At 44.7% G+C, this 26,684-nt stretch overlaps 1 protein-coding gene and 1 non-coding gene across 4 annotated transcripts in view; one reads left to right on the forward strand and one right to left on the reverse strand.

Annotated features, from left to right (window-relative positions):
* Positions 1–26,684, forward strand: part of ALDH1L1 (aldehyde dehydrogenase 1 family member L1) — a 130,394-nt gene that overhangs the window by 83,918 nt on the left and 19,792 nt on the right. For all 3 annotated transcript variants that reach the window (XM_042962562.1, XM_042962572.1, XM_007097394.3), the window contains exons 10-16: positions 5,048–5,195; positions 6,817–6,936; positions 8,215–8,342; positions 12,299–12,449; positions 13,614–13,684; positions 16,783–16,888; positions 18,360–18,447. In XM_042962562.1, the coding sequence (XP_042818496.1) occupies positions 5,048–5,195; positions 6,817–6,936; positions 8,215–8,342; positions 12,299–12,449; positions 13,614–13,684; positions 16,783–16,888; positions 18,360–18,447 (812 nt within the window). The remainder of the gene's footprint in view (positions 1–5,047; positions 5,196–6,816; positions 6,937–8,214; positions 8,343–12,298; positions 12,450–13,613; positions 13,685–16,782; positions 16,889–18,359; positions 18,448–26,684) is intronic.
* LOC122236745 lies at positions 2,292–2,398 on the reverse strand. The gene has a single exon (XR_006214997.1). It is a non-coding gene; the product is annotated as a U6 spliceosomal RNA (small nuclear RNA).

A 26,684-nucleotide genomic window follows, 5' to 3' on the forward strand; every position in this document is an offset into this window, starting at 1 on the left:
TGTTGAGGATTTTTGCATTTTTATTCATAAAGAATATTGGCCTGAAATTTCCTTTTCTTGTAGTGTCTTTTTCTGGCTTTGGTATCAGGGTATTTTTGGCCTCATCAAATTAGTCAGGAAGTGTTCCTTCTTCAATCCTTCTGGTGGGGGGGGGGATGATTTTGAGAAGGATTGGTGAAGCCATTCAGCCCTGGGATTTCTTTGTTGGGTGGTTTTGTGATTATTGATTTAATTTCTTTAGTAGTTATGGGTCTATTCAGATTTTCTACTTCATGAGTTAGTTTATGTAGATTGCATGTTTCTAGCAATTTGTCCATTTAATCTAGGTAATCAAATTTTTTTTGCTGTATAATTTATCACAGTATTCTCTTACCCTTTTAATTTCTGTAAAATTGGCATAAGCACTTTCATTTCTGATTCTGGTAATTTAAGTCTTTTTCTATTTTTCTTTTTCTTGGTCAGTCAGATTTGTCAATTTTGTTGATTTTTTATTTTCTGTATTGTCCTTTTATTCTCTAGTTTATCTATATCTGCTCTAATCGTTATTATTTCCTTCCTTCTACTTGCTTTGAGTTTAGGTTACTCTTTTAAAAAATTCCTTAAGATGTACAATTAAGGTATTGACTTGAGATCTTTTTCAATGTATGCATTTACAGTTACAGATTTATCTGTCTGTACTACCTTTGTTACAATCCATAAGTTTTGGCATGTTGTGTTTTTGTTTTTCTTTGACTAAAGGTATTTTCATTTTCTTTGTGATTTCTTCTTTCACCCATTGGTTGTTTAAGGGCATACCATTCAATTTCCACATATTTGTAAATTTTCCAATTTTTCTTCTGCTACTGATTTCTAGTTGCATTCCACTGTGATCAGAAAAGATGTTTTATGAGATTTAAATCTTTTAACATTTATTAAGACTTATTGTGTATCCTGGGGAACCTGGTGGTTCAGTTGGTTAGGCATCCCACTTTGGCTCAGGTCATGATCTCTCAGTTGGTGGGTTTGAGCACCACACCGGGCTCTGTGCTGACAGCTCAGAGCCTGGAGCCTTCTTCAGATACTGTGTTTCCCTCTCTCTGTGCCCCTCCCCTGTTTCACTCTGTCTCACTCTCACACACACACACACACACAAATAAACATTAAGGAAAAAACAATAAAAAGACTTATTGTGTAGCCTAACAAATAGTTTATCCTGGAGAATATCCCATGTGTACTTGAGAAGAATGTGCATTCTGCTCTTCTTGGGTAGAGTATTCTGTATATGTCCGTTCTGTACGTATATAATTGGTTTATAGTGTCGTTTAATTATTGAAAGATGGGCATTTTAGTCTCCAACTACTATTGTAGAAAATTCTATTTTTCCTTTCTGTTTTTGCTATATATATTTTGGGGGCTGTGTTGTTGGTGCCTGTATGTTTATAATTGTTATATCCTCTTGCTGTGTTGAACCTTTTATTAATAGTCTCTGTTTCACATAACCCGTTTTTATATACAGGCTATTTTTTTCTGACAGTAATATAGCAACCCAGCTGCCTTTTGGTTAGTCTTTGCATGAGATACCTTTTCCATCTTTTTGCTTTGAATTTTTTGTGTGTACTTACATCTAAAGTGAATATCTAGCAGCATCTGGATGGATGATGTATTTTATCCAACTTTTCAATGTATGTTTTTAATAGGAGAGTTATTTTCATTTAACCAGATTACTGATAAAGAAGGATTTACTTCTTTTTACCTATTTGTTTTGGGTATGTCTTTTATGCTTTTTGTTTCTCAGTTTCTTTATTACTGCCCTCCCTTTTCTGCGTAGTGTACCACTTTGATTCCCTTTTTAACAGTTATCTCTTAATTACCTTAGAGATTACAATTAACATATTACAGTGTAATTTAAATAATATCAACTTAGTTTCAATAGTATATACTCTAATCCTATATATCTCTGTTCCTACCCCAACTATTATTGTCACAGATGACATCTCTATGCATTGCATAGCCATTAATATTGACTTAAAATGATTGTGTTCTGCATTTGGCTATTATATAGGAAAAAGAGAGAAGTTGCAAACCATACCAAAAGTACAGTAATACTGGCTTTCATATTTACCCATGTGGTTATCTTTACCAGTGTTCTTTACTTTTTTCTTATTACTTTGAGTTACTCTTTAGTGTCCTTTCATTTCAGCCTGAAAGGTTCTCTTTAGTGTTTCTTTTTTAAATTAACTTTTTAAAAGTTTTTTAAAATTTATTTGTTTATTTTTTTAACAGGAAGTTTTTTTAAATTTTTTTTAATATGAAAAAATATGGAACGCTTCACAAATTTGCGTGTCATCCTTACACAGGGGCCATGCTAATCTTCTCTGTATCATTCCAATTTTAGGATATGTGCTGCTGAAGCGAGCACTAAAATTTATTTTTGAGAGATAGTGAGAGTGGGGGAGGGACAGAGAGAGAGGGGGGAAAGAGAGAATCCCAAGCAGGCTCCACACAGTCAATGCAGAGCCCAACGTGGGCTCAAATCCACAAGCCATGAGATCCTGACCTGAGCCGAAGTTGGCGCTCAACTGACTGAGCCACTCAGGCTCCCCAAGGGAAATCAACTTTTAATTTTAGGGAGGATCCTTTGTAGGTGATGAGTTCGTTTTCTCTTACTATTTTCCAAATTCCTTATTTGTCTTTGGGTTTCAACAAATTGACTGTAATGTGTTGTGGCATAAATCTCTTTGAGTTTATCCTCCTTGGAATTGATTGATCTTCTTGGATGTATATATTCATGTGTTTCCTCAGACTTGAGAACTTTTGGGACATTATTTCTTCAAATATTTTTTCAGCCCTTCCTATCTCTCTTCTTTGGAACTCCTAAAATGAGAATGTTGATGAGTTTGATGATGTCCCACAGACTCTATTCATTTTTATTCATTCTTTTTTCCTTCTTTTCTTCATACTGGATAATTTCAAGTTCAGCAATCCTTTCTTCTGTTTGGTCAAATCTGATGTTGAACCTCCCTAGTGAGTTTTTTATTTTAGTTATTGTATTCATCAGCTTGAGAATTTGTTTGGTTTATTATTAAAATTTCTATGTCTTTTTTGATATTCTCATTTTTTCTTACATCATTTTCCTTATTCCCTTTACTGTTTCTCCAGGGTTTCCTTTAAATCATTGTACATCTTTAAGACAGTTGATTAAATATCTTTGACTAATAATTTTAATATCTGGTTTTACTAAGGATGATTGCTTCCAAATTCCTTTATTTTTACTGCAAATCAGCTATATTTGCCTGTTTCTTTGTATGTTTTACTATTTTTTGTTCAAAACTGGACATTTTGAGTGTTATGTTGTATAATTCTGAGAATGTATCCTCTCAGTCCTCAGTAATTGCTAAGTCTTGCTTGTGGAGGGTCTCATTTATCCATTTGTGACTTTTCCCAACTTTTTTTCTTTTGTAAAGTGTGTATTCCTTGTTGTACGTAGTAATTGAAGTTTCTGTTTTGTTATCTCTGTGATCAGCCAGTGGCCTAGCAAGGATTTTCTTAAATGTCTGACTCCCAAAAGAGGGGGGAAAGTACTGCCTTTTAAAATCTCCTGGAAGTTGCTTCAGCCTTTGGGGGTTAAAACTGCAGCTGCCAGTCTTTGTGCTGGCCCCTCAGTGATCAAAAGGAACATCAGCACTCAGAACATACAATCTACATGTAGGGAGGAGAAGGTCCTTACTGCCCACCCTGGCTCCAGAAAGCTGCACCAGGAACAAGTTCAGCTTCCCCCACTGCCTCCTACAGGAGGGATGGGGAGTAACACCTCATGAAATGCTGAAATTTGCTGACATTTACCAACCTCTTCATCATCTTCTTCCCTGGGTGTTGTAAATGTTTGCCTGACTCTAGAGTTCCAGAATATTTGATTCAGACAATTCTGCCAGCTTAGGAGCTGTTTAGGTGGAGGAATGGATCTTTGGAGCTTCCTACTCTACCGTTTTCTGTCTATATGTAGGTTTTTATTTCTCTTGAGTAAATATCTGAGAGTAAAATGGGAAGAATATGTTTAATTTTTAAGAAACTGCCAAACTGCTCTCCAGCATGGTTTCCAAAGTACCATTTTAAACAATCCCACTAGCAGTGTATGAGAGCTCAGTTGCTCTGCATCTTTCCCAGTGATATGTATGGTCAGACTTTAATTTTAGATATTCTGGTAAGTGTGTAGACATATCCCACTGTCATTTTAATTTGCATTTCCCTAATGATGGGAAATTGTGATGTTGAACATACTTTCATATGCTTTTTTCCATCTGCATTTCTTCTTTGGTGAAGCATCTGTTCAATCTTTTGCCCATTTTTACTTGGATTGTTTCTTTTTTTGTTAGTATTGAAATATGAGAGTTCTTTATATATTCTGAATGAAAGTCCTTTATCAGATATTATTTGGAAATATTTTCCCCCAATCTGTGGTTTGCCTTTTCATTATTTTTATTATTATTTTTTTTTTTTTAGAGAGTGAGAAAGCAGGGGAGAGAGGCAGAGGGGGAGAAAGAGAGACAAAGGGTCTTAAGCAGGCTCCACACTCAGTGCAGAGCTCGATGTGGGGTTCTATGCCACAGCCCTGGGATCATGACCTGAGCCGAAATCAAGAGTTGGACGCTTAACTGCCTGAGCTGCCCAGGCGCCCCAACCTTTTCATTATTTTAACATATCTTTCAGTGACTATTATTAATCTCGTATTGATTATTATCAACATGTAGATTGTCTCATTTGCTTATCAGAAAATAGTAGAAGAGGTATTATTCCAGTTTTGCTGGTGAAGAAACTAAGGCTCAGAGGAGTTTTCCACTTGTGCAAGGTCACATATTAGTAAGTGGTGGAGCCACAACTTGAAACTAGGGCCTTCTGAATCCATGGATTGGGCTCTTAGCCCCAGTTCTAGCTTAACACCCACACTTTGGCTGTTGATATGAACTTCCCTTCTGGGTAAATGTTTGGCACCATAACCTCTGCCACTAGAATGAGGCAGGTCTGCCAAGCCTCTTTCCATGCTCCCGCTTTTCCCTCTTCTTTTCTCCAGACTGGTTGAGGAAGTGAAGGAGCTGTGTGATGGACTGGAATTAGAAAATGAAGATGTTTACATGGCAACCACCTTTGGGGACTTCATCCAACTATTAGTGAAGAAGCTACGAGGGGACAACAAAGAGAGCGAGTGCATCATTGACTATGTGAGTCCTGGGCCCCTCCACGTGGGCTTGGCTCTGCAGACTTCTCAAACACTCACATCCGTGGATCCACAATGACACATGGGGAAAACCTGGACATCCCAGAAACCAGAGCACTCAAGAGCCCAGCTTCAGTGTCCCAAACTCTCCCTGGTAACCCTGATAGCCTGAGGCTGCCAGTCCAGTTAGCCCAGTGCAACAGAGGAAATTGTTGTCTATGGGACAAATTCTGACACCCAAAGATATGAGAGTAGGATATTAAGAAGTGGCTTTTACAGAGTACTTCTCACCCTCTTTCTCCTTTTGTGGTTTTTCCCAGTAGTTGCCTCCTTGCTGCTGTGGCCCTGGCCCCTACCAGATCACCCTTCCAGGACTCTAGTTCTGCTGGGGGACCCTAGACCCTAGTTCTGGTACCACCACTTCCTCCATTTGTCCTTCTAATCTAGTAATGGCAGGCGCTTGCTGCTGTTATCAATCTCTGGGTTGACTCATGGCCTCTCAGCTCTTTCATCACCTGTGCAACCAACTGCATGCATTAAATTCCTTTTGTTGAAATGCCAAAAGAGAGAGAAGAAGGGAGGGAGGGAGGAAGCTAGACAGGAAGAGAGGGAGAGAAAGAGACAGAGAATGAGGAATTGGGAACTTTTTCTCAATAAGGGAAACAAGTGATCCTATACATTCAATTTGTATATATGGAAGTGTGATGATGTAATTGCAAATTTATTTTTAAATTTTTAAATGTTTTATTCATTTTTGAGAGAGAGAAAGAGTGTGTGTGTGTGTAAGTGGTGAGGGACAGAGAGGCAGGGGGCAGAGTATCTGAAGTGGGCTCTGTGTTGCCCACAGAGAGCCCAGTGCAGGGCTTGAACTCATGAATCTTGAGATCACCCAAGCACCCCTGCTAGCTTATTTTTAAAAGAAACTCTTGAAAAATCATCCTGAGGTGTCTTGGTAGGCTACGAGCTCCCACAGGAATTATCATTGGGATAGTTTGGAACAAAAGCTGATGAAGAAATTGTAGGCAGCCAGGATGGATACCAGGTTGGCCTTAGGATTGCAGACAGATGACTGGTGAACAGATTTCAGGAGAAGAATGGTGTCCCAGAGGATGCCATTTGGGATGGAATTTCAGGTCTACAGGGAAGTGAGCGATGGGGTTGGTGTCATGTCTGGTGACTCACAAGCGTCTGTCTGCCAACTGGCACTTCCTACTTGCAGAGGCCTAGCAACCAGCCTGAGATCACACAGCAAGTAAATGGCAGGACAGGGGTTGCAGCCCAAGAAGGCTGACCTCAGATTCTGTGCTCTTCATCGCTTCTTATTGTTCAGCTGCCACCACTGCCCACATAATAGCTCCCTGAGCCAAGGAAGGCAGCAGAACTGGATTTGGCTCAGAGACCTGAGAAGGCCAAGGGGCCTAGAGCCCTGGCCCCTTGGCTATCTGTGTGTGTGTGTGCATGAGTGTGCACAAGTGTGCATGAGTGCACACGCATGTGTGTGCATGAGTGGTTATCTATCCATCTCTGAGTGTTTTCTATGTCCTTCTGTGGGTCTGTATCTGCCACTGATGCACATTGTGAAGGATCCACACTGCAGTGAATCCCTGTAAAACTTCCTTTCCCAGGTGGAAAAGGCGGTGAACAAGCTCACCCTCCAAATGCCCCACCAACTCTTCATTGGGGGACTGTTTGTGGATGCTGAGGGTGCCAAGACCTATGAGACCATCAACCCAACAGACGGAAGTGTGAGTGCAGGCTTAGCACCCCCTTCTGCTCTCCTTCCACCTGCCCCCTCCTTGGCCTTTTCTTCTCTCTCATCTACTCCCTCACCTGGTGTCTGGGGATCCCTGCTTAGGGGGCCTCTATTCACACACAGAATGGTTGTAGTCAGTTTCCAGTCCTCCCTACAGGAATGGCCCAGAGGGGAGCTAGACCAGGAAGGCAGGACGATTCCAAAGGTCTGGAGACTGCTTCAGAGATGGACCAGAGCTAAAATCCCCCATGGAAGAAATGAAGCCATTCCCTCCCCCTCCACGCATCAACAACCTCAGCATGGGCCTTACCCTCTTGAATATGTGTACACCCCACTGTTGGGAATTCTTCCTTGAATCCCATGTTTGTCAGACTTTCTTGACTGTGACCCTTTTATGTCATGACCCAGTATGTGCATATTGTATTCTCACATACACACCTACCTGAAACAACACTTACTCCTACAGGTGCATACTCAGTTTTCCATTCTGCCCTACCTATGGCATCCCTCAGGGCCTGCGGAAAGCACATAGCACACTCAACTGGGTCACTTGAAGGGAGTTTAAAGAAAATAATTGACAAAGGGGTGTACTGGCTGTGGGGACACAAACAAGGGGATACAGTACCCTCGGGCAGAAACATGAGCTGTTACCACCTTGAGGCCTATTTGGGGAATCCCAGAAGGGAAGCTGTCTGGACAGGGTTGCCTGGGTGCTGGGCCCTTGGGCAGGGAGGGTGTACCATGCCTTTGGTAACAAGAAGGGTGCTGGCCTTGCACCTCCCACTTCTCTCTCCTCCTGGCTTTCCTTTGGCCATGCCCAGGTGTCAGGAGGTGTGGGCACCTGCACTGTAGTGCAAGTGGGCACTGTCAGGACACAGAGCAAGGATGGGGGACAGGAATGGTCCTGTCACCTTCAACATCTAGACTATTTCACTTAAGAAATAGACTTTCTGCCTAGAACTTACCAAATTCATGGGCTTCTGCTCTTGGTTTGACAATGCTAAGCTGATCCTCAGCCTCATAGCTGCAGCCTGAGTCTGTTACTCTGTTTGGGCTCTGTGGGCAAGTGAAAAGAAGGGTCCTGGTATGTAGAAACACGAGCAAACCTCTTTGAAGGTCCCTAGCTTTCCTCATTGTACACACCCTTCCAGGGCCTTCCTGTTTGCCTACTGTCCCCACTGAGCCATCCCAGGTAGCCAGGGGAGCGGCGGCATGGGGCATCTGTGTACGCGGAGTCCAGGGAGGGCTTCATGGCTCTGCTCCACCATAGGTCATCTGCCAGGTGTCCCTGGCCCAGGTTAGCGATGTTGACAAGGCAGTGGCTGCCGCTAAGGATGCCTTTGAGAATGGATTGTGGGGGAAGATCAGTGCACGGGATCGAGGCCGGCTCCTGTACAGGTGAGAACCCCACGAACTCCTGTCAGCTACTTCACCTTATGTTTGGGTTGGAACTGCATGCTCGGGTATTGCCAGGAGGAAGTTGGGGTCCCAAACAGGTTGTGTGACCAAGGCCTGAGACTCAGAAAAGCTTCTCAGAGGAAGTGACTTGAGATGCAGGAAGAATTTCACCAGACACAAGTAGCCTTAAGGGAAAAGTGTCCTCAGTGGAGGGAACAGTGTGATTGAAGATAAGGAGGCACAAAAGTGAAAGTGCTGATAAGATGGGAGTGGCAAACTGGCAAAGTTAATGGATGGTCCTGGGCAGTCTCAGACATGTACAACACTTCTCTGAGTGGACTGGACCAGAGGAGGGATCACAGCTACTTTATGCAGAAGCCAGCAAGGGAAGGATGGGGTCTGTTCTTCCTGCTGGTCCTTGCTCAGATCTCCCTGACTGCTGGAATCTCACATTTTCCTTTTTTTTCTAAAACCAGGGAAGAAGGGGCTCTCTCCCCTTAGCTTCATCAGAAGTATTAGGGAAGGACGTAGAGTTTATCCACTTATGACCATGGGGTGGGAGTGTGGCCTGGAAGAGAGATACTACTCCCCTAGAAATAGGTGGTCCCAATGGGGGAAGAGCAGTTGCCCCCCCAAAGAAGTGGGGTGATGGTTACAGAAAGGAGGGTGCTGCACAGATGAACTAAGCAGTGTCGAAAAGCCTAGTGAACAAGCCAGTTTCAGGAACCTGACTTTTATGCTCTGGGTCCTGGGGAAGCTGTCAGGCATAGAGTCTGGTCATGATGTGGTCCAAATGTACTTGTCATCTGGTGGGAGAGAGGCTCCATCTTGGCCTTGCAGTTAGAATGTCATTTTCTTTCCTATTCAGAGGCCAGAAACACCAGGACAGCCTCCACCACAGGAAACCAGAGAGAGAGGGGCCTGTCTAGTTTCAAAATGGAATAGAGATGGTATGGGTTGGAGCAGGCAAGGGTGCACCCAGCCTGCTCTAACTCAATTTAGTTTCAAGACCCCTTGAAGAGCCTATCAATTTTAGGAAGCCATTGCCTAGTGACCTAGTGACCCCAGATTAGGCAAAACTGAAACATGCAAGCCCAGGCTGGTGATGCTGAGAGAGGAGCCTTGTGGCCCTGAAGCAGACTCCAGAGGTAGGGGTTTGCTGACCCAAGAGTGTTTCCCTTGAGCAGTTCTGCTGCCATCTAGTGGCATGTGTCATAATAACACCACCAGCAACATGATAGTGAAGGGTTGGGTGCCTGAACAGCTCTAAGTAGAGACCTGGACTGCTTTGACAGACATCTCAAGCCCAGACCTGAGAACTCCTAGGAACCTGGTCCTGCCTCATGCAACCTCCCAGTCCCCATGGTGGAGGTTCGCCCATTGCTGGCTCAGCAGCCCCTGATTCAATGAGGAAAATAGACCACCATGGATACATATTATGGAATGCAGAATACATTATAGGGTTCAGACATTATGCAATTGTGGGAGAAGCTGGGAAGAAAGATCTAGAAAAGAGAGTTAAAGAAAGTCACTAGATGGGCCCCAAGAACCACTGAGGGACAAGATAGAGCCTCTTAGGGACCTAGAGAGCCAGTGTCCCCAGCTGCCAGAGAGGGACCACCAGGAGCTGGTGGCGGAGTCTGTAGGAAGCTGTCACCTTTTGTTCGGACACTTCCTTAGGTCCACAGACAAGAATCTGGTGGTGGACCAGGCTGCTGGGAGTGAGGCTGAGCCTGTGTGGCACCCCACACTTGCCTTTCCTCATAGCTGTCCTGAGGACCTCTGGGGTGACTTTGGTTGCTTCACTGCCTTCCCCCCCCCCCCCCCCCCGTACTTTCTGGGGACAGGATGCTGGAGGCAGAGGTACAGCTCAGCAAAGTTGACAGTAAACAATCCCACTCAGTTCTCACTGAGCTTTCCAAATGGCGTGCTTAGGTGATAGTTACTTTAGGGTTTTATAACATGGCCACATCACATGCAGGTGACCTTGTCTGGTAGAATTGGAGGGGTTTGGGGCTGATCAAGGGAAAAGATAGGACTATGAGAAGTAGAAACACACAACAAGCTTCAGGAGGCGTCACCCCCATAGTGGGAGACCCTCCAGAGACTATAGTGGGGGGTCTCTACTCAGAATGGGAAGAGTGCAAAGCAACTCTTGGAGGTTGGGGGATCAGAGGGGGGCGGGCTCCCGTGTCCTGGCAATGTTGCTCAGCAGCAGAGCAGGGATCTTTGGGTCAGAGGGCTGGGAAGGCAACAGCTGTAAGTGCATAGTCCATCTCTCCAATGATAATAGCTGTCAAGTGGGATTCCCAGGGGATGTAAAGCAAGACTTTAAATAGCTAAAAGTCTGCTTGTTTGGGCTATGTTTAAAATAATTGGATACATAAATGTGTATCCAGCAAGCTTTTAAGCTGACAGGTCTCACCCTGCAGTGAAGAACCTAGGGGCCAATACACAGAGACCATCTTTGGCTTATTTTTTTTTTTAAGTTTTTTAATGTTTATTTTTGAGAAAGAGAAAGAGACAAGCAAGGGAGGTGCAGAGAGAGAGGGAGACAGAATCCGAAGCAGGCTCCAGGCTCTGAACTGTCAGCACAGAGCCCAATGTGGGGCTTGAACTCGCAAACCTCGAGATCATGACCTGAACCAAAGTTGGGTGCTTAACCAACTGAGCCACCCAGGTGCCCCTGGCTTATTTATAATATAGATTTATACCTGTGACACATCTCTTTTTATAGTTGATAGAACTATCAACTATGCCACAACATGGTGTTTCATTATTTGGTCTATAATGCTTCTCAAAAAGTTATTTACACCTTTGCTGTTCTTAACTAGAGAAGTACCTGGGTGTGTCACTGTGTCTGAAGTAACCATGTGGCTATGCCACTAAATTGCTCATGTCTGTTCAGCCCACAGTTTCACTCACAAGCCTTATGCTACATACTGACTGTGTGCCCAGTGGGTGTAGGAGGTCCAGTAGGGAGCAGGAGACCAAATCCTGTCCCAGGCCTCAGGGAGAGGCAAATAGTCCTGGAATACTCAACTAAGTGGATAACTGTAACAGTCATGCAAGGTTTGAAGAAAGGTAGAGGTTGCTATCAGGACACTGGAGGGATATGTTATTGGTGTAGAGAGGGCAGGAATTAGGGTTGGCTTCCCAGGGAGAGTGTGTACTTGGGGTGTTTAGGCCATGCCATGGCTGAATTCAGAGAGGAGCTGGTCAGCAGTCTTTTGTCCCAGACTTATCTCTGGGCCAGAGCTCCCCCATGTACAAGTTTGAGAGCCACTCTGGGTCTGTGGCCTCCACCTTCCTCTAGGCACCCTGTTCCCTGGGCACTCTGCTTTTGGGGCTCCTTTATATCAGAGAAGGGGGCACAGTCCTAATTCCCAGGCTGCCCATAGCAGCACACCCACCAGAATCACAGGAGGGCAACTGGATTTCAGAGAGCTAACAAGGAGAGCTGTGTAGATGAACCTTCCCTTGAATCTCTCCCATCATCTCCCCTCCCCCTCCCCACAGATACCATCCTTGGGGGCACACTCCACTGGATCAGCTGGTGCTTGAAGCTGGACATGCTTTCCCCTCGTCAAAGTTGTCCAGAGACAGGGTGACCTTTTTGGATGGTGACCTCCTTACTGCAGAGGCAGAGGGACTGCTTTTGCAGAATCATGTGTGTTATTATAAAGTAGTTAATGCATCCATATTTTATGAAGGAAGAAAGGAAAAGAGAGGAGAGGAGAGAGGGACAGAAGGGCATCATCCTCATGCCCATCCAGCAAAGTAAACCTTGCTGTCCCATCTCACAGATCAGAAAACCGAGGTCAGCACATCTGAGTGTGACAGAGCTGGGAGTGCAGGGCAGAGGCCCTTGTTCATTGAAGAAGGGCCTCAAAAGAATAAGCAAGGCTGGTCCTGACCTGAGCCCATCTCCCTCCCCTACTCCACCCCTTGCCCAGGTTGGCAGACCTCATGGAACAGCACCAGGAAGAGCTGGCCACCATCGAGGCTCTGGATGCAGGCGCTGTCTACACACTGGCCCTGAAGACCCACGTGGGCATGTCCATCCAGACCTTCCGCTACTTTGCTGGCTGGTGTGACAAAATTCAGGTGGGGCTGAGGCTCTTACCCACCAAGTGAGAGCTCACGCAGGCAAGCTGGGCTCAGCAGGAAACTCTAGGGCAGTGTGTTAGCCTACATACTGCATAAAAAATGACCCAGTTTATTGGTTTAAAACAACCCATCAGCTTACATTTCTGCAGATGGGACGTTCAGGCAGGCTTGGCTGGGTTCCATGCTAGGATTTCACAAGATCAGTGTCTAGGCTGGGCTTTATCTGGAGCTCTGGGGAGACCCTGCCTGCAGGCCTGTTCAGGTGTTGGCAGAACTCAACTCCTGTTGTTGCAGGACCGAAGGTCCAGGTCCTTGCCGGCTTCTGGCCGAGGCTACTGCAGGCCTCACTCTGGCCCTTGCCACCGCCCACCCCCCCCCCCCTTGCCTTTCTCAGACTTGGCATCCCTCTCTCTTAAACTGGAGAAAACTCTGCCTTTATGGAGGTTCCCGAGGTCATGCTGGGGCCATCTGCATCATCTGACCTGCATCAGGTCAACTGTGCCATTCCACATCTTTGCAGAAGGGGTAGCTCACCGTCTCCTGGATCCCAGGGATCAGGATGTGACCTTGGAAGCCATTCCCAGTGGTTTGCCCACCAGAGGCAGGGATGGGTCAACCCTTCCCCAGAGATATCCATTACCAAAAGGTTCATTGGGGTCTCTGCCAGAAATGGGCTCCACGCCTCCTATCCTCTCCATGGGGCTGAGAGGTGCAGGTATGATGGCAAGCCCAACTTCTGCTCCTCCTTGTACTGTTGCATCACTGTTGGCTGGAGCCAGTCCCCACCTGGGGCCTCCTGGGCCGGCACAGTCTCCAGAGACAACTTGGCCCCCCACCTCCTCCCTTGTCTGCTCCAGTGTCAAAGCCAGAGGCCTTACCTGTACCAGGACCAGTTTCTTGTCTGAGGATTCTGCCAGTCTCAGTGCAGCAGGCACCTTGCCCCTGATGGCTGCCTGCTCCACCTGTACCTGAAGTCCTCAGATACCCCTGTTGTACATAATCTGGAAGGTTTGTGTCTCCTGCCTGTCTCAGTCATGGGGGTTTCAGGATGCAGACAAGATCCTGTTCCTTTCTGAGCCCCAAGCACAGTCTGGCTGCCCAGGGGGAAGGGGGAAGGAAACAATGGAGCCCCCTATCAGTGACTCCCCTTGTTTGTTCCAGGGCTCCACCATCCCCATCAACCAAGCCAGACCAAACCGCAACCTGACCTTGACCAGGAAGGAGCCTATTGGGTGAGTCACAGCGTTGGTCGAAGACTCGCCACACACTAGGCACTTTTCGCGCAATTTGTAGTGTGAGCGCTCATCCCCTTTTTACACATCTATCGAATGCTATTTATTCACTAATTACTACATGCCATACATTTCAGGTGCTGGATATACAACAATGATCGAAACTGATGAGAATGCCTGTCCTCAGGGGACTTATATTCTAGCAAATAAAACAGCTTTCACGTCTAAAGTAGCTGCTCTGTGCCAAGCACTGTTTCAGTGGCCTTATAAGTATAATTTTACTTAATCCCCACAATAGCCCTGTATCAGTCAGGGTCATAGTGGGAAACAGAGGGTACACCTGAAAAATTTTATCTGCAAAGAGTATAATAATGAATATGCATAAAAATTAAGAACTACACAGAACCAAGGAGCAGGGTAAAAATAATAGAGAAATAGACAAGGATAGGAACCAGTGCTCAACAGGAGACAGACACCTGCCCAGTCAACATAGAAAAGACTAGGAATTGGGGAAATTATGTTAAACCCAGACATGAGGGGCCTTGCCTCACCATCAGATGGTCCAAAGGCCTAGGGAGAGAGAAGCCTCCTCACACTGCCTTTTGGGGTGGGGGGGAGGCGGGCAGAGGATCCACCTTTGTGAAAGGCAATGTGGCAGTGCCTATTCAGTCCCCAAATGTACCCCGTCACAGGCATAACTATGGTGGCTCACTGACACAGGTGCACAAGGAGACAAGCCCAAGAGCACTCACAGCAGCTGTGCTGGGGCCTTGACAACAAAACCCTGCACAACCCATGCTGAACACTGCAGCCTCCTAACCAGGGCATGGCTTATGGCAGTGTGAAGGCATGGGACAGAGCTATGGGGACCACATGGAACAGCTCCAGGAAAAACTTGTGTGAGGGAAGCGCACTGAGGAATGCCCTCTAAAATCATCTAAAGTGCATCAGAGGCCCAGTGTGGTCAGCACCCAGCAGGCATTCCCACCTACCCTGTGCCCCTTACAAACGTGGGGCCTCTGGGATCCACCAGTAGGGACCTCACATCCCTGTGGATGGTAGTCAAGGGCACTCAGCTTCCTTGGGAATGTGGGGGTATGTCAGAAGGAGAATGTGTTCAGATGTCATTTGCATCAACAGAAATGTGTACAGATGAACACACCAGGTCCTGAAGGACAGGCCTGCTGGTGAGGCAGCCCCTGTTGGGAGAGTGGGCTGTGGATATAGGAAAACCCTGTCCTGTAGCCCCAGAGAGAGGGGGCAGCCTGGGAGGGAAGTGGCACTGAGGGCTGGGGTTCCCACCCAGCCTTTCCCCCAGAGGACACAATATGTAGACAGTGTTCCAGGACAGGCCCCCACAAGGAACTCCCCTGCCCAGGTGTCAGAGTGTAGAGTGAGAGCCCTGCATAGCCCATGTGCTTGGAGCCCCTTACTTGGGCGCAGGCCTGAGAAGCGCTGGGCAGGGGGACCATGGCCCACCTGGCTGCCAGTCACAGGAATTTGCATGGTCACTGCTCTTCCAGATGCCTCCCGAGGAGTCTGTCCCCATCAGACTGAGGAGGACACTAATGCAGAGCCTCCCAGGGAGTTGGGGGACTGGGAAAGTTGTCCCTATATGGGCGGGTTTATGCATCTGCTAGAGCTGCCATAACAAAGTACTGAAACTAAGAGACTCAAGCAGCACACATTTGTTGCCTCAGCATTCTGGGGCTGGAAGTTCTAGATTCAGGTGTCAGAGTGTTGGTTTCTTCTGAGGGTATGAGGGAGAATCTGCTCCAGTCATCTCCCCCAGCTTCTGGTGGCTTACTGGCAGTCTTGGGTGTTCCCCAATCTCTGCCCTCATGTTCACTTGGTGTCCTCCTTGTGCATGTCTGTCTGTTCACATGGCTCTGTTTTTTGAAGAACATCAGTCCTATTGGGTTAGGTACACACCCTATTTCAGTATGACCTCATCTTACCTAATTACATCTGGGATGGCCCAATTTCCAAATAAGGACGTTCTGGAGTTAGGATTTCAACTGCGAGTTTTGGGGAGTACAGTTCAGCCATGACAGTGGGACTCCTGACGTCCATTCTCCTTTGGAGCCCCCACAACCCTGATAACCTCACCCTCTTCCCTGGACAACTCACCGTGCTCCCTCCACCTTCTCATCCTGTTGGGTCTGCTGGGTGTACATGGGGTGGGGAGTGGCTCTCCAAACCCCTGAGTGCACCCTGTTTTTCCCAGGATGGTGTGCTGGTCCCCAGAATGTCCTGACCTCAGCCTTCACACACGCTCTTCCCCTTCCTGGGTTCAGCTAAGTCCTCTTTTGGGAAACATTCTGTGGTGATGATGATCATGAATATGATGAAGAAAACAAGTTAGGTAGCCTGAGCAGTTCTGTGTGGACCGGCTCATTAATTGTCAACACTGATGAAGACAGTGCCCTGGGTTTTACAGGAGTCAGGGAAATGCAGGGCCTCATGCCTGCTGGGACCACATGTGTCATCATTAGGCCCCCCAGGACCATGAGGGGCTTCCCTTTGATGGAGTCTCTGCTCACCCAGAGGCTTTCTCTGGGACCAAGGGGCACACTGATGCTGGGTACCATCTCTTAATGCAAAGCAGACAAGCCTTATTAGGCCTCCTCAGCTGACTGCTTCCTTCTCTCCATGGGACTTCACCCTGGCCTCACACCCAAGAGGACCATCACTGACTTCCTCCTGTCCCACCCGTGTGATCCCACTTCTCTTCCATACTCTCTCTGCCCACCTGGGTGGTCCCTGGCCTTCTCCCTGGCCCTGCCTTCTGTCAACTCCTGCACTGCCTGGTGTCATGCCCTACTGGACTATCCTTAGACAGGTCTGACAGTTCCGATGAGAAACCATGTTCCCTAGCATTTTGCCATGCCAGGAAGAGGGGCTATTGCCACGCTGGACATACTGCCCCATCAGGGGCTGGAAGGCCAGGGGTGAGCTCTCTCAGGGGGACCTTGGGCACCATATCAAGATGCTTGGAGTGGAACGGGTGTCAGGCTTGGGGAGAGGAAGCAGTTGGCAGGTGAAGTCTGGCGCCCAGGATGAGTGGAGAGACGAAGACACACTTCTTTGTACCATAGGGTCTGTGGCATCGTCATCCCCTGGAACTACCCCCTGATGATGCTCTCCTGGAAGACAGCTGCCTGCCTGGCTGCTGGGAACACAGTGGTGATCAAGCCTGCCCAGGTGGGTCTGGGTGTGTTCCAGGTGGGGCCTATGGGCTGTAGAGGAGGAAACAGGTGCCCTGTTGGGCCCTTTGACCACCTGGGACTGGTTCCTCCTCAAGGGAGGAAAGGTACTACTGATGAGGGCTGGCCTTCCATGGGCCCGGCTCACAGCAGCAGAGGCAGCAGGCAGCAAGGGTCAATGTGGGCTGTAGGCAGAGTCTGTTCATTCGACCATGGGGTGGCTGAGTCAGGTTAGCCGTGTGTGTACCTGCAGCTGCTTGGTGAGCAGAGTTATTTTCCCACAGATACCAGCCCTCTGGATTTGGGGGAGCAGAAACCCTATTTGGTCCCTTGTCCAGGCCCCATGCTCTGAGACAGCTTTGGTCGCTTATTTGGCTTCAGAGACTGAAAGTCCTGGAGGGAGCAAGGGAGTGGTGGGATTTGTGCACCTGCACCCTCCCCCCCCCACCCCCGCCAGCCCTTCACACGGAAGCTGCACAGGTCAGGGTCACTCAGGCAGGCTGGAAGGGCCTGAGCAGGGTCCCCTGGGGACAAGGAACCCCTTGCACGAGCCTCAGCTTCTTCACCTGTATACTGAAAGTAACAGCCTGTCCCCTGCCTGCCCCCAGGGGTGTTAGGAACTGAAGGCAAGATGCTCCATCATGTGGCTCTGGACAGCGTACCCAGGTGTCCTGGCTACTTTGGGGAAACTTGGCTCCGAGAAAGTTATAATTTAAAACCCATCAATAGCGACAGCTAGCATTTATAGTATTCACCCTGAGGCAGCATTTTAGTCCATAACAAATTACATGAAAATTAAAAATTTGCACACATTTGCTTGTTTGAGCATGACAACAACCTTCTGAGATGACCCATAACCTCTCACATTACTGGGGGCTTGTTGTGCACAGATCCAGGCAATTGTCCCTGGAAGACCCGGTAACAGGCCTGTGCCCTCCCAGCGCCAGCACCCCACAGATTTGGAGGCTCAGCCTAAGGCCAGGTGGTAGGTGGGACACAACCCAAACTTTACAAGGAAAATTACCTGGGCCAGAAGAGGAACCACTGCTAGCAGGCCAGGGGAGAGGAATGGCCTTCAGCCACGACATGGTAATTAGAATCTCACACCCACCAGGGAGTTCTGGGTATTGCCTGGCACTGAGGTGCTTCCAGGCAGTCCTGGGACACTGCACTCTTTGAGTGAAGAAGGTATGAATGTTCAGGAAGGGGCCAGGCCTGGCCACAGGGCTGGAGCCTGCCAGGAGAAGGCACTAGAAGACACAGGAGGTAGCAGGCCTTACTCCCCACTTTCCACTGAAGCTCTGGGGGAAGCTGGCTGGGTTGGCAGTACCCACTATGATGGGGCTTACCCCGGAGGGTCCTCCTGCCATGACTGCTCCTCCCTGCTTGCTACCTTGGCTGCTGGGAGAGGAAGGCCGAGCCCCACTTCCTGGTCCTTCCTGACCCAGTCTTCTTCCCTCCCTCCCCAGGTGACTCCACTCACAGCCTTGAAGTTTGCAGAGTTGACCTTGAAGGCTGGCATTCCCAAGGGCGTGGTCAACATCCTCCCTGGATCTGGTAAGGGATGTGGACAGGGGCATCTGGAGGTGCCAGGGCTCCAGGAAGTCAGAGATGCACTTGGTCAGAACAGGGCTTGCTGCATGATGTGCTCTAGTAGGGAAGAGTGATTGCTGGCCCAGTGATCCAGTGGGGGTGGCCAGCCTGTTGGGGAGATGGCTCTCTCCCACCGTGGGAGGGACCCAGACCTGGAAGGGTTCTAGCTTTCAAATGTTTCCCCGAATGTTTTCCATTTTTTGTGTGTTGTATATACAGGCTCTGGAATAAATTACATATCTTGGGAATTATTATATTTAAGAGACTTTATCTGTAGAACATTCTAGACTTAGAGCATTTAGGGAGGTATTACATGAATTGCTTGTTTAGTTTCTTCTGTGGTTAGTGGTCTAGTTTATTGGAAATGTTGTCCCTTCTGGCACACACTTAAAATACATTGGCATAGAGTCGTATTAATAATTTCTTATAACTAATTCCTTTTTTTATTCTCCCTTTGGTTGTTATAATATCCCCTTATACTTTTCACTTTTTCTTTCTCTTTTAAAATTGATTAAATTTGTGAAAAGTTCTTGTTCCTGTACTCCCCTCAAAAAACAAACAAAATAGCTCTTGAATTTCCTTACCCATCCCATTACTATTCTGTCATTTTTTTCTGCTTTTATCATTTTTATTTTCTTCTCTGTCCTCCTGTGTGCTTTTTTTTTTGGTAACTTTTTGAGTTGAAAGTTTAATTCATTTATTTTTTTTGTCATTTAAAGGAAAGTATTTAAATAGAACTTTGACAACACCTCATACTTTTTTATTAATATTTTCATTATTATAAATGTCTCTATTTATTTCCTTAATAGTTTTTGTCTTAAAGTTTGCTTCATCTGATATTAGCATAACTACTCTAGCTTTCATGTGGTTCTTGTTTGCATGATGTATTTTTTTCATCCCTTTACTTGCAATATATTTATATCTGATGTCTCCTTGGACAGCATATATGTGGATCTTGTTTTGATCCATTTTGACAGTCTTTGCCTTTCTGACTGGATTGTTTAATCCATTCACATGTACTGTGATTATTGACATAGTGGATTTGTGTCTGCCATTTTACTTTTTGCTTTCTGTGTTTCCTGTCTTTTGTTTCTATGTCTCTTTTATGGCTTTCTTTACATTAGTGAATATTTTCTAGTGTAACATTTTAATTCTTTTAATGATTTTTTTCACAATAGAACTTTTAGTTATTTTCCTAGTTGGTTTCTCTAGGATTTTATCAGAAAATACTTCAGATTTATGCTAATTTAACTCCAGGGAAATATACAAATACTATTCCTAATCGCTCTATTACGTCTGTGCTGTTATGCCACATATTTTTGTGCACACATCACATTGATATACATTATAAACCCAATAGTATGCTGCTATAATTTTATGTCTATGAGAGAAGTTAAAGAGAAAGGGAAGCAAATATATAATTACGTAGTTTGCTATATTAACCTTATTTACATTTCTGGTTCTTTTCATTTGTTCCTCTTGTTGAGTTACTCTGGTATCTCTTCCTTACTCCTTTTCAGTTTTGCTCCCACCTACCTCTTTTCTGCTATTATTGTCAAATATATTTCATTTATATTTGTTGTAAATCCAACAATACAATTATATACACATTGTTTTTATACAACTGCTTTTTAAATCAGTTAAGAAAAGAAAGAAAATATACATTTAAGCTGTTTTTTATAATTATATAATTACCTTTCCTGGTGGTCTCTTATGGATTACTGTCTGAGTCACTTGCTTTCAGCTTGAAGAACTTCCTTCAGTATTGCTCACAAGGTGGGTCTGCTAGCAACAAATTATCAAAGTTTTTGTTTATCTGGACATGTCTTTATTTTTTGCTTTTATTTTTTGAAAGATAACTTTGCTAAATATGAGATTCTTGGTTGACAGTTTTGTTCTTTCAGTGTTTGGAATGTATCATCCCACTACCTTCTGGCCTCTGTTGTTTCTGATGAACAATCAGTTGTTTCTGTTAATCTTATTGGGGTTCCTTTATAAATGATTAATCATTTTTCTCTTGATACTCCCAAAATTTTCTTCTGTATTTGTTTTTCACTATTTTTACTAAGATGTGTTTGAGAGTGGATCTCCTTATGGTTATTCTACATTAAGCTTCATGGATTGAGCTATTTACTGAACTTCATGGATTTTTAGACTAATGTTTTTCCATCAAATTTGGGAAGTATTCAGCTGTTATTTATTTTAACATTTTTCTCTGCTCCTTTCTGTTTTTCTCTCTTTCTGTAACTCCCATTATGCATATGTTGGCGTGTTTAATGGTTACCCATTCCTTTCTGAGGCTCTTTTCATTTAAAGAAATTATTTTTCTCATTTTTAGGTTGCATAATGTCTATCTTAAAGTTCACTGATTCTTTCTTCTGCCAGTTCAAACCTACTGTTGAGCCACTCTACTGATACTTTTATTTCAGTTACTGTACTTTGTAGTTCAAGAATTTCTAGCTGGTTCTTAAAAATTTTATTATTGGGGGAGGGGCCAACATGGTGGAGAAGTAGGCGGAATCCATACTTCCCACGTCTCTCAAACAAAGAAGTGTAGAAGCCGAAGGACTTTGAAAACACCAGAGCCTGGGAGGAAAATAGACTGAAACTACAAGGAAGAAAATGGGAAAGCTGGAAAAAAGATAGATGGGCATGGAGGGGAGGGACCCCCTTCTGTGCAGAGACAAAGGGAAGAGAAAGAGCGGCTAGGGAAGTGCAAGACTGTATCTAGACAGGAGAAAGACATCGACTGAGACTGAGAAGGATTCAATCTCTAATTGTGGAGCTTTCTTCCAACTGGAGCCGGCTCCCTGCTCGCGCATCTGGGGAGGAGGGGAGCCAGGCCTGGGTGCTGTGGTAGGTCAGAGGCTCAGTCCGCAGTTGGAAAAAGTGGTTCCTCCCTAGAGGGTTGTGTGATAATACAGAACCTGCCTGTGTCCGCCACCCCTGGGCACAGTGGCTGGGCCAAGCGTGCAGTCTGCAGGAGGAAAAGGTGGCCATCTCCCTGGAGTGCTGTGGGAAAAGACAAAGGCTGCTTGCGTCTGCCACCCCAGGGGTCTCCTGGTGAGGGCAGCAGCTCTCAGTCCGCAGTAGGAGAAGGTGGTCCTCCCTGAAATGCGGTGGCACAGACAAAGCCAGCCAGGACCACATATCAGACCACACTGAGAGGCACTTCCCCAGTGCCAGAGTGCATGGAGCGGGACTTTGAATGCTAGCCAAGTGCAGGGTCAGGGGAGTTGGTGGAGCGAGAAGGACCACCCCATCTGCACTCTTGTCACAGTGAGGACAACTCAAACTGACTCCATCGGGTCGGCTCCATGGAGAAGAGACTGGGGCATCACCATTTCCCCCCCACACCAACACCACCACCAAGGCTGGGCCTCAGGGATCACTCCCCGGGGTCCTTAGTGGAGGTGGGTCCTGGTTACACCAAACCACGCCCCTTTTCACTGGGTAACTGTATTCACTGGAGCTGCACGGATCCTACAAACAGCTACTCCTGACAAGCAATGCATTACCTGGATTAACTCTAGGTCCACTCTGGATATATAGATATATTCTCCTCCCCCACCATTTCTCTTCCTTATCTCTTCCCTCCCCTAGGCTGGTTACTCTGGTTATTAGTCTGTCTAAACAGACATATTTAATCCATTGTCTTGATACATGTTCTACACCTGCTTCTTTACACTCCCTTCTCCCTCTCTGGAATAATTAAGCCATAAGTTTCTCTGGGTAACTTTATCGTTTTGTTTTCCTTGCCTCATTCTTTATTTTCCCTTCTCTCTGGATTAAGCCTTTTAGTCTCTCTGCCTAATCAATGTTTATTCCTCCCCCCCCCACCACCCCGCTCCTGTTGTTTCTCCCTTTGTATGTGCTCTTCCATCAGCACCACCTCCATCCTCTCCTTTACTTGTAGTTGGTGTTCTGGGTTTTTTTTCTTTTTTGTCTTTAGTTTTTTGTTTTTGTTTATTTGTTTGTTTGTGTTATTTGTTTGTGTATTTGCATGTTTTTGTCTCCTGTTTGTCTATCTGTTTTCCTTTACAGGGCTACTCCAAGGAACAAATCAAAGCACATCTGGTGGAGGGTCCATATTATCACTATGAATAGGGTAATAAAACAACCAAAGTCACAACAGAGAGCAAGTAACAATCCCCGAAAAAACTCCTGAAGGGCCAGGCCCTGGACAGTGTATAACCTTCATTTAATATAACAGTGCTCTCAGGTGTAGAGCACACAAGCTTTTAAAATACATCAGGGGCAGAAAACTAGCCAAAATGACGACACAGAAGAATGCTTCTCAAAAGAAACTCCAGGAAGTAGTGACAGCTAATGAATTGATCAAAGCCAATTTAAGCAATATAATGGAACAAGATTTTAGAATAATAGTCATAAACTTAATCACTGGGCTTGAAAAAAGCATAAAGGACAACAGAGAATCTATTGCTACAGAGATTAAGGGACTAAAAAATAGTCATGATGAATTAAAAAATGCTATAAGTGAGGTGCAAAATAAAACGGAGACAGCCATAGTGCAGATTGAAGAGGCAGAGGGGAGAATAGGTGAATTAGAAGATAAAATTATGGAAAAAGACGAAGCTGAGAAAAAGAGATAAAAAACGCAGGAGTACAAGGGGAGAATTAGAGAACTAAGTGATGCAATCACATGGAACAATATCCATATCATAGGAATTCCAGAAGAAGAATAAGAGAGAAAGAGGCTGAAGGTGTACTTGAACATATCATAGCTGAGAACTTCCCTGATCTGGGGAAGGAAACAGGCATTGAAATCCAAGAGGCACAGAGAACTCCCTTCAGACATAACTTGAATTGCATGACATATCATAGTGAAACTGGAAAAACACAAGGATAAAGAGAGAATTCTGAAAGCAGCTAGGGATAAAGGGGCCCTAACAGGTAAAGGTAGACACATAAGGGTAGTAGCAGACTTATCTAATGAAACTTGACAGGCCAGAAAGGAATGGCAGGAAATCTTCAATGTGATGAATAGGAAAAATATGCAGCCAAGAATCCTTTATCCAGCAAATCTGTCATTCAGAATAGAAGGAGGGATAAAGGTTTTTTCCAAACAAACAAAAATGGAAGGAATTCATCACCACTAAAGCAGCCCTACAAGAGATCCCAAGGGGGATTCTGTAAGTGAAATGTTGCAAGGACCACAAAGTACCAGAGACACCACTACAAGCATGAAGCCTACAAACATCACAATGACTCTAAACCCATATCTTTCAATAATAACACTGAATGTAAATGGACTAAATGCTCCAACCAAAAGACATAGGGTATCAGAATGGATAAAAAAAAAACCCACAAGACCTATCTATTTGCTGTCTACAAGAGACTCATTTTAGACCTGAGGACACCTTCAGATTGAAAGTGAGGGGATGGAGAACTATATTACACTACTGGAAGTCAAAAGAAAGCTGGAGTGGCCATACTTGTATCAGACAAAGTAGACTTTAAATTAAAGGTTGTAACAAGAGATGAAGAAGGGCATTATATAATAATTACACGGTCTATCCATCAGGAAGATCTAACAATTATAAATGTCTATGCACCGAATTCGGTAGCACCCAAATATATAAAAAATTAATCACAAACATAAGCAACCTTATTGATAAGAATGTGGTAATTGAAGGAGACTTTAATACTCCACTTACAACAATGGATAGAATATCTAGACAGAGAATCAATAAAGAAACAAAGACCCTGAATGATATATTGGATCATATGGACTTGACAGATATATTTAGAACTCTGCATCCCAAAGCAGCAGAATATACTTTCTTCTCGATTGCACATGGAACATTCTCCAAGATAGATGGCATACTGGGTCACAAAACAGCCCTTACCAAGTATAAAAGAATTGAGATCATACCATGCACACTTTCAGACCACAATGCTATGAAACTTGAAATCGACCACAGGAAAGAGTCTGGAAAACCTCCAAAAGCATGGGGGTAAAAGAAGACCCTACTAAAGAATGAATGGGTCAACCAGGAAATTAGAGAAGAAATTAAAAACTATATGGAAACAAATGAAAATGAAAAGACAACAATCCAAACACTTTGGGATGCAGTGAAGGCAATCCTGAGAGGAAAATACATTGTAATCCAGGCCTATCTCAACAAACAAGAAAAATCCCAAATACAAAATCTAACAGCACACCTAAAGGAACTAGAAGCAGAACAGCAAAGACACCCCAAACCCAGCAGACAAAGAGAGATAATAAAGATCAGAGCAGAAATAAACAAGAATCTAAAAAACAGTAGAGCAGATCAATGAAACCAAGAGTTGGTTTTTGAAAACATAAACAAAATTGACAAACCTGTGCCAGGCCTCTCGAAAAGAAAAGGGAGAGGACCCATATAGATAAAGTCATGAAGGAAAATGGAATTATTACAACCAATCCCTCAGAAATACAAGCAATTATCAGGGAATACTATGAAAAATTATATGCCAACAAACTGGACAACCTGGAAGAAATGGACAAATTCCTAAGCACCCACACACTTCCAAAACTCAAACAGGAAGAAACAGAATATTTGAACACACCCATAACCAGTGAAGAAATTGAATCAGTTATCACAAATCTCCCAATAAATAAGAGTCTAAGACCAGATGGCTTCTCTGGGGGATTCTGCCATACATTTAAAGCAGAAATAATACCTATCCTTCTCAAGCTGTTCCCAAAAATAGAAAGGGAAAGAAAACTTCCAGACTCATTCTATGAAGCCAGCATTACTTTGATTCCCAAACCAGACAAAGACCCAGCAAAAAAAGAGAACGACAGGTCAATATCCCTGATGAATACGGATGCAAAAATTCTCAACAAAATACTAGCAAATCGAATTCAACAGTGTAAAAAAAGAATTATTCACCATGTTCAAGTGGGATTCATTCCTGGGCTGCAGGGCTGGTTCAATATTTGCAAATCAATCAATGTGATACATCACATTAATAAAAGAAAAGATAACAACATGTCAATCCTGTCAATCGATGCAGAAAAAGCATTTGACAAAATTCAGCATCCTTTCTTAATAAAGACCCTCGAGAAAGTCGGGTTAGAAGGAACATACTTAAACATCATAAAAGCCATTTATGAAAAGCCCACAGCTAATATCATCCTCAATAGGGAAAAAACTGAGACCTTTCCCCCTGAGATCAGGAACACGACAGGGATGTCCACTCTCACCGCTGTTGTTTAACATAGTATTGGAAGTTCTAGCATCAGCAATCAAACAACAAAAGGAAATCAAAGGCATCAAAATTGGCATGGATGAACTCAAGCTTTCACTTTTTGCAGATGACATGATATTATACATGGAAAACCCGATAGACTCCACCAAGAGTCTGCTAGAACTGATACGTGAATTCAGCAAAGTCGCAGAACACAAAATTAATGTACAGAAATCAGTTGCATTCTTATACACTAACAATGAAGCAACAGAAAGAGAATAAAAGAAACTTATCCTATTCACAACTGCACCAAGAATCACAAACTACCTAGGAATAAACCTAACCAAAGATGTAAAAGATCTGTATGCTGAAAACTATAGAAAGCTTATGAAGGAAATTGAAGAACATACAAAGAGATGGAAAAACATTCTGCGCTCATGGATTGGAAGAATACATTGTTAAAATGTCAATGCTACCCAAAGCAATCTACACATTCAATGCAATCCCAATCAAAATTGCACCAGCATTCTTCTCAAACCTAGAACAAGCCATCCTAAAAATTGTATAGAACCACAAAAGGCCCCGAATAGCCAAAGTAATATTGAAGAAGAGGACCAAAGTGGGAGGCATCACAATCCCAGACTTTAGCCTCTACTACAAAGCTGTCATCATCAAGACAGCATGGTATTGGCACAAAAACAGACACATAGACCAATGGAATAGAAGACAGACTCCAGAATTGGACCCACAAAAGTATGGCCAACTAATCTTTGACAAAGCAGGAAAGAATATCCAAGGGAAAAAAAACAGTCTCTTTAACAAGTGGTGCTGGGAGAACTGGACAGCCACATGCAGAAGAATGAAACTAGACCACTTTCTCACACCATTCACAAAAATAAACTCAAAATGGATAAAGGACCTGAATGTGAGACAGGAAACCATCAAAACCCTAGAGGAGAGAGCAGGAAAAACCCTCTCTGACCTCAGCTGCGGCAATTTCTTAC

The sequence above is a fragment of the Panthera tigris genome, chromosome A2 (assembly GCF_018350195.1).
Source record: "Panthera tigris isolate Pti1 chromosome A2, P.tigris_Pti1_mat1.1, whole genome shotgun sequence".
NCBI lineage: Eukaryota > Metazoa > Chordata > Mammalia > Carnivora > Felidae > Panthera > Panthera tigris.